Here is an 8,434-nt window from a genome sequence, read left to right as displayed (position 1 = left end):
TACTAAATACTAGAATTATCAACTATTAGAAATACAAAAATTAGCTGGGTGTGGTGGTGAGTATCTGTAGTTCCAGTTACTCAGGAGGCTTAGGCAGGAGAATCACTTGAACCTAGGAGGTGGAGGTTGCAGTGAGCCGAGATCCTGCATGATGCAGCATTAGATCCTGGGCCAGCAAATAAATATTTATTTATTTATTTATTGTAACACAGGGTCTTGCTCCACTATCCAGACTGGTGTGGAGTGACGTGATCACAGCTCACTGCAACCTCAACCTCCTGTGCTCAAGTGATCTTCCCACTTCAGCTTGCTCTCAAATCATGTAGCCAAAAAATGCATATATACATACGTATATTATATATGTACATATATATGTGTATATACATATACACACATATATATGTACATATATATGTGTATATATATATATACACATATATATGGCAAATGTGGCAAAATGTGGGTGGTTGGTGAATCTGGACAAAAGGTTTTTGTTGTTTTTTGTTTTCTGTTTTTTTTTTTTGTTTTTTTTTTTTTTGAGACGGAGTTTCGCTCTTGTTACCCAGGCTGGAGTGCAATGGCGCGATCTTGGCTCACCGCAACCTCTGCCTCCTGGGTTCAGGCAATTCTCCTACCTCAGCCTCCTCAGTAGCTGGGATTACAGGCACGCGCCACCATGCCCAGCTAATTTTTTGTATTTTAGTAGAGACGGAGTTTCACCATGTTGACCTGGATGGTCTCGATCTCTTGACCTCGTGATCCACCCGCCTCGGCCTCCCAATGTGCTGGGATTACAGGCTTGAGCCACCGCGCCTGGCTTTGTTTTTTTTTTTAGAGTTTTGCTCTTGTTGCCCAGGCTGGAGTACAATGGCACGATTTAGGGTCACTGCAACCTCCACCTCCCAGGTTCAAGTGATTCTCCTTGTGGCCTCCCCAGTAGCTGGGATTACAGGAATGTGCCACCACACCTGCCTAATTTTTTTGCATTTTTAGTAGAGATGGGGTTTCTTCATGTTGGTCAGGCTGGTCTCGAACCCCTGACCTCAGATGATTCGCTTGCCTCAGCCTCCCGAAGTGCTGGGATTACAGGTATGAGCCACCGCGCCTGGCCTTAGACAAAGGGTTTATACAGGTTGTTCATTCTATTCTGCAACTCTCATTTGTTTTTCTTTTGTGGTGGGGTGTTGCTCTGTTGCTCAGGCTGAAGTGCAGTGACACCCAGGCTCAAGTGATCCTCCCACTTCGGCCTCCCAAGTAGCTGGGACTATAGGCGCTCACCACTACATCCTGTTAATTTTCTTTTAACTTTTTGTAGAGGTGGAGGTCTTGCTGTGTTGCCCAGACTGATTTTCAACTCCTGGCCTCAAATGATCCTCCTGCCTTCTCCCAATGTGCTGGGATTACAGGCATGAAGAATCTCTTGAACCTGGGAGGTAGAGGTTGCAGTGGGCCAATGTCAGGCTACTACACTCCAGCCTGGGTGACAGAAGGAGACCCTATCTCAAGGAAAAAAAAAAAAAAAGAAAAGAGAATTGATTAAATTGAGCCCCATGGGCTGAGGGGCAAAGCTGTGTGGGGCATGGGGGGAGGGACGGGGGGCTGGGATGAACCTCTGAGGGTCATACAGCCTAGTGAGGAGGAAGTGGGTTGCTCTCTGGGAGGGCTGAGAGTAAGAAGGGTGTGTGTGCATGTGACTCCAAGCATGTATCTGAGATCTGAGGCTGCAAATGTCATCCTAGGCTATTGGCCTGGCTAAGTGGGTTTTATCGTTTTTTGTTCATTTGTTTGTGTTGATTTGAGTCAGGGTCTTGCTCTGTTGCCCAGGCTGGAGTGTAGTGGCATAATTTTGGCTCACTGTAACCTCTGCCTCCTGGGCTGATGCGATTTTCCTGCTTCAGCCTCTCAAATAGCTGGGACTACAGGCGCCCACGACCATGCCCACCTAATTTTTGTATTTTTAGTAGAGAGGTTTTTGCCATGTTGGCCAGGCTGGTCTCAAACTCCTGACGTCAAGTGATCTACCGGCCTGTGCCTCCCAGAATGCTGAGGTTACAGGCATGAGCCACCGTGCCCAGTCTGAATTTTAGGTTTGTGAGTGTTTTCGATCAGAGGGTCTCGGGGAAGCTTGGTGCATGGGCTTCCGTGGCTGTGGGTCCATGGGCCTCTCAGGATGTGCCTGGCCTCAGTTTCCAGGGTTTCTGGGGGCTGTGTTTTGTCCCGACTCCAGAGGTGTCCCTCACTGGGTGTGTATTGGGGGATAGGGATGGGGTGCAGGGGCGTTCAAGAGGCTGGGTGTGTGCCTGCCACTCCGGGTTCGGCCAGCGTCTCACTGCATGTTCGGCCTGGGTTTCCGAGGGTCCTCGCGTCCCGGGCAGTGCGGGTGGAGGGTGGGCAGGGACCCCGGGAGGCCGGGCGGGGGGCGGGGGCGCGCAGGGCCGGCCCCGGGGCGTGGCGAGCCTCCGAGGGCTGGGGGCGGGGCGGCCCGTCCGCCTCACTTTGGCGAAGTTGGCGGCGCAGAGGCTGGCCCGGGACGCGCCCGGAGCCCAGGGAAGGAGGGAGGAGGGGAGGGTCGCGGCCGGCCGCCATGGGGCCGGGGGCCCGGGGCCGCCGCCGCCGCCGTCGCCCGATGTCGCCGCCACTGCCACCGCTACCCGTGCGGGCGCTGCCCCTGCTGCTGCTGCTAGCGGGGCCGGGGGCTGCAGGTGAGGGGCCGGGACCTGGCGGACGGGACCAGGGCGGCAGAGGGGGAGTGCAAGAACCCTCAAGGCCGGGGCCAGGGGGTCACGGGAGGCAGGAACCAGGGTCGGGGAAGGGGCGCAGGAGCCCGAGGCTGCGTGCCAGTCTTGGAGGTCCCGGAGACTCAGAATGGGAAGGACCCCAGAGGCCCGAGGAACAGGGACCCTAGAGCGCTCAGAGCTGATGAAGGGGCTCAGGAGCCCGAGACTGGGAGCTCGAGGTGCGGGGATCAGAGACTCGAGGTGGGGGGGGGGGGTGTACAGAGTCCAGGACTCGTTTCCCTCCAATTCACGCCTGGAGTCCTGGGAAGGTTACGACTGGGGGTCCAGGTACTCCCAGACCGGGGACCTCTCGCACAAAAGCTCCCCCCCGCCCCCGACACCCCGGGCGGGCCAGGCCAGGCAGGGGGTGGGGAGGGGGCGCGAAGTTCTCGGAGCTCTGAACTCGGAGAAAACTTCCCAGGCCGGCGCTCAGCAAGACCCGGATTCGGAGTCGGAGCCGGAGCCTCGGCGGCGCGCGCGCCCCCTCCCCCACCCGCAACCCCTCTCCCTCCTCGGGTTGCGGGGACCTGGAGGCCCTGGGACCCCGCCCCTGAGCGGGGAGCGGAAGGGGCGAGGACCCACGTGCTCCCCTCCAGCTCCAGCGCCCCCTCCCCGCGGCCCAAGCCCCTCCCCAGCGGGCCAGGGGCCCCCCGCCCCTCCTCCTCTTCTCCCTCCCCTCCCCCGCTCGGGACAATGGCCGCGCCGTCTAGACACCCCCTCCCCCCGGCCGGCCTCGCGCTTTCTTTGCCAGACAAAGCGGGACCCGCGGCGGGGCCGGGGAGGGGGCTGCGAGGGCACCCCCCCTCACCGCTACGGGAGGCCTGGTGGGCGGGGGAGGGGCGCGGGCCCAGGGCCCAGGCCAGGGGTCCCAGATGCCAGTAGGGCTTGGCGCTGGGTGAGGTGGGGGTTTCGGGATTGAACGGCCTCCGCAGCCCAGCCCCGGGGCCCGGACGGGGCAGGACCGGGCAGGAGCCGCCGCCTCCGCCGGAGCAGCGGGGCACACACATGGCCTGTGACACACTTGCTGGCACACACAGCTCTAGGTCACCTCACAGAGATGCAAACGTACACACAAACAGCACACGCAGACATGCACACCTGGCTCAGGAAAGACACACCCAGCGGCAAGCACACAGCTCACACGTTGACATACATGCACACAAATATCACATGTACTGCGCGTCGCTAGTGCAAGCTGTGGCATGCACGCTGCCTGCACACACTCAGACAACACATAGATGGAGATTCAAGGATATGCTTAGACCCAGCTCACACATACAGAGGAACAGACAGCCAACCCATACACAGACACCGATGCACACACAGTTCACACCAACACACAGCTCTACACCCAGATACACGGTTCACATGCACAGACGCACAGCAGACAGTCTACATACAGACAGCACACACATCTGTGCACTCCTATATGGGTGTGCAGTTCATACACACATGGGCACACCCACGCTGACATGCATGCACAGATAGACTCACTTGTAGCCACACAGGGACACAAGAGATGCATGCTCATATCCACATGCTCATATCCACACACAAGCCCATGCATGCACACACATGTGCCTCACATTGCCTACAGCTCAGCATGGCCCATAGCCCATGTTATGGGACCCACAGTGTGAGTTCACGAAAACCCACAGGTCCCGGTGTGGGTGATAGTGTCCAATCAGCTTGTCCTGTGAGGAAGGGGACATACAGCATGTACACCCACGCTCAGGTTTAGTTCGCCTCGTTCTGTCACTCACCCTCTTGCTTTCTATTTCTCTGTCTTTTGAGAGGGGGTCTCGCTCTGTTACCAGGCTGATGTGCAGTGGTGTGATCTCGGCTCACTGCAAACTCTGCCTCCTGAGTTCAAGCAATTCTCCTGCCTCAGCCTCCTGAGTAGCTGGGATTACAGGCATCTGCCACCACACCCAGCTAATTTTTGTATTTTATTTAATTAATTAATTTATTTTTTTTGGAAAAAGTTTCCCTCTTGTCGCCCAGGCTGGAATGCAATGGTGCCATCTGGCTCGCTGCAACCTCTGCCTCCTGGGTTCAAGCTATTCTCCTGCCTCAGCCTCCCGAGTAGCTGGGATTACAGGTGCCCGACACCACGCACAGCTAATTTTTGTATTTTAGCAGATAGTGGGTTTCGCCATGTTGGCTAGGCTCGTCTCGAACTCCTGACCTCAGGTGATCCGCCTGCCTCAGCCTCCCAAAGTGCTGGGATTACAGGCATGAGCCACGATGCCAGGTCGCTTTCTGTTTCTTTCTGTCCTTCGCTGTCGTCTCCTGGTCCGTTTTCCTTCTAGTTCATTCTTTTGGGTCTTTCCATTTTTCTCCATCTTCCTTCCTCTCTCCATCATCCTCTATCCGAACGCACACACATGGAAACACACACCATGGCCCCACACCTGCACACAATTCTTCGCTAGCTCAGACCCAGCCACACCCTGGACCCGTCTGGCAGGACAGTTAGACTGTGCCACACCCTAGAGAGACACAGCCTGGGGGATGGCGACATTGGACAGGGCAGCACATGTTTTGTGCCAGTTGCCCCTCCCTCCAACACACACCCTATTCCTGCAACACCCAGCGCTGGCTACCCCTGGAGATGTAGGGCATGTACTAGTGGGTACATGCCTTGGCCCTTCTCCCCAGAGCACCACACAGGCCTGCCCAGCTGGAGTAGATGCCCATCAGAAAAAAGGAAGACCTGTGGCCCTAGGGCCCCCTGCCCCTTCTCCCTCTATTACCCCTGAACCTGGGCATGAAGCCCCAGACCTCCCTGTAACACTCAGCACCCTTACTTCCTGTCTTGGCACACCCCCTTCTGCACATCTTAGCTCTGGCAGCTTCCCGAGCCCCCACATCTGGCACAAGACAGCCCCTCCTCCTGCCCGCCCCTGCTTTGTGGTTCCCAGGGCTCGAGCTGGCAGGGACAGCTGCAGGCTCAACAGCTGGGGCTGGGGCGGGGGGGCCGTGGGAACTGTGAATGGGGGGACTCCCTGCACCCGCAGAGATGCCCCCAGCCCCAGGCAGCTGTTGCCTGGCTGAGGGAGGGAGGGGATTTGTCACTCAGGACTGGGGTTCCTGGGCACCTGGCTGACCCCCAACCTTCCTTTTGCCCCCCCCCACAGGCCCCCCTTGCCTGGATGGAAGCCCGTGTGTAAATGGAGGTCGTTGCACCCAGCTGCCCTCCCGGGAGGCTGCCTGCCTGTGAGTGCCTGGCTCAGAGCCACCAGTGGGCCCTGTAGGGGGCAGGGACAGTTTGTCTTCTCCCTCTGCCTCTGTGTTCCCCATGGATGCCTCTACCACTTCCTACATGTGTGTGGCTTGGGCAACCGCTTGTGTTTCCCCATTGGAAACTGAGCAGGGGCTCTGCAGTCTTCCTGGCCTGGGTTCAAGTCCCACATCATGTTGCTGACCGGCTAGGAATTAAACTCTTTGCGTCTCAACGTCGTGGTCTGCAAAATGGGCCCAGTAATCCCAGCTTCACAGTTCTTGGCCACCTGGGGTCATATGTAAAGCCCCCCAGCCCCCCCCCCCCCCCATGAGGCAGGTATTATTCAATCAACAAACTATCAGGGACCAATGGCAGTGGCTCACACCCTCCACACACCCCCCCCTCCCATTTCTCAACATTTAATTGAGTCTGCCTCTGCCACTTTCGGTATCATCTTGGGTTGGTCACTTTCCCTTTCTGATCATCACTGCACCTGTGAAATAGATAGGGAATGTTTCACCCTGGCGACTATGAAGGGGCTTGACAATTTAGTTGTTAGACAGCCCAAGGAAAGGCAGAGGGTTTCAGGGAGCAGAGCAGAGGCTGGGAAAGAGCTGAGCAGAGACAGAAAGAGCTTAGGTTGAGTTCTGGGCTCTGGGACACCTTGAACATTGAAGCTTTCTGAGCCTCAGTGTTTGGATCCAGAAAATGGGGCAATAATAACTTCTTGTATGCACTCAGCATACATTAAGTGCTCAGAATACAGTACGTGCTCAATACTTAGGCGTCATTAGAAATAATAATGGTAGAGACAGGAAACAGGTGCCATAAGGAGAAGTATCTCAAGGTTATGAGGAAATGCATGGTTCCTTTGACGCCCCCATTAATAACAGCAGTTCACGCAGTAGCCATTAGTTGACTCGTTAATGTATTCATTTATTCAACATCGTGTGTGCCAAGTACTGGGTCAGGTCCAAGCTGGGTGGGTCTGGGGTGATTTTGGACCCAGAGGAGCCGCTTTGAAATTACACCTACATTTATTTTGGCTGGAGCGCCCACTCGGGCTCACCTGTGTGGAGGGCTGAGCCTGACTGAGGGGGTTTCCTGGGGCTGAGGGGGTCTGCGATGGTGGTGCGGGGTGGGGAAAAGTGTGACCTTACCTGGAGCCACACACCTGGGAGGGCGAGCGAAGGAGCCGGGCGCCTGCGCAGTGGAGCTCCGCGTCTGGAATACTGCCGACAGGTGAATGCGCCCGCGGCTGCCCCGCCCTTCGACAGGTGAATCACTGGCGCGCGCGGCGCCCGGAGCCTGGATCTCCCGGAGTGGAGCGGGCTCAGTCCCCCGGAGCTGGGCTGTGGGAACCACTTCTTGCGCCCCCCGCCCAGTCTCTTTCTTGGTCTCAAATCCTCAAGTCCTTTCAAGGATGCCCCAAGCTGTCACCCCACCCATGGATTCCCCCAAGACTCCCCCCCTACCAGCCGCAGTAGGTTCCATAGACCTCGTCCCTATCTCTTCTAGTCCTCGCCTCACCCGCCGTGCCCCCCCCACTAAGTCTGCGCTCCCCGCTCCGTCTCCCCCAAAGCTCAGGCTGTGGGGCGGGGCGCGGGCTGGGGCTGGAACCGGCCCGACCGGTCGGCGGGGGCGCGGGACGCCGAGCGTGGGAACCCGCCCGGGGCGTAGGGAGGGGGCCCGCGCGGGTCGCGCCCTGCCTGGCTGTGGGACCCGCTCTCCGCGCCCGGCGCAGCGCGCCCCCTCCCGATGCGCGGCCGCGGCCGCAGTGGTCGCCCTGCTGGCCTTGGAGGAGGGGGCGGTAGCTGCGCCCTCCCCTCCCAACGCCACCCGCTCCCCGGCTCGCTCGGCCGTGCCTCGACCTGTTTCTCTGGGGGCCGGGGTGGGGGGGGATCTTGCGGGGGACGCTAAGGACTGAGTCAGCCGCTTGCTGAGTTCAGTCGCTGGCGCCTGGGACAAGCCGGAGGCAGGACAACCGCCCCAGGGGAGGGGGAGGTAGAGGGGGGTGAGGGTTGGCAGCGTCGGGGGCGGAGCTTGGACCCTGTGGCTTCTCCAAGCCCCTCCCTCTGACCTCGCTGGTGCCCCTTGGAGATTTCCAGATTTAAGACCTACCCCTCCCAGTTCCGAATTCTCACACTCCTCGGTGGTCTTGGGGAGGGGCTGCAGGTTGAAGGAGTACCCTCCCCAAGATGGGGGTACGGACAGTGGTGTCTCCACCCCAACCCTCCGCCTACCCATCCTTTTGTAGGAGGCTGTGTATGTCCCAGGGAAGGGAGTGGAGGGTTTGTGGGAGCCCTGCTTCCGGCCCTGTGAGTGAGAGTTGCTCATTTCCGCGTGGGATGCTGTGAGTTGGTATCTTGAGTGTCCGCCAGGCCATGGCGTCCAATTGGTGTGTCCCTCTGTGTATGTAGCTGTGGTTTCT

The 8,434-nt window shown here is 58.1% G+C and overlaps 1 protein-coding gene across 2 annotated transcripts in view; it reads left to right on the top strand.

The window, feature by feature from the left end:
- The first annotated feature begins 2,495 nt into the window (after positions 1–2,495).
- NOTCH3 (notch receptor 3) overlaps positions 2,496–8,434 on the top strand; it is a 46,762-nt gene continuing 40,823 nt past the window's right edge. For both annotated transcript variants that reach the window (XM_039466824.2, XM_039466823.2), the window contains exons 1-2: positions 2,496–2,702; positions 5,918–5,996. In XM_039466824.2, coding sequence (XP_039322758.1) covers positions 2,585–2,702; positions 5,918–5,996 — 197 coding nt within the window. In that variant the 5' untranslated portion in view covers positions 2,496–2,584. The remainder of the gene's footprint in view (positions 2,703–5,917; positions 5,997–8,434) is intronic.

This window comes from Saimiri boliviensis, chromosome 14 (assembly GCF_048565385.1).
Source record: "Saimiri boliviensis isolate mSaiBol1 chromosome 14, mSaiBol1.pri, whole genome shotgun sequence".
Taxonomy (NCBI): Eukaryota; Metazoa; Chordata; class Mammalia; order Primates; family Cebidae; genus Saimiri; species Saimiri boliviensis.
The sequence above is the reverse complement of the archived record's forward strand: the minus strand, read 5'-3'. Positions and strand labels throughout refer to the sequence as shown.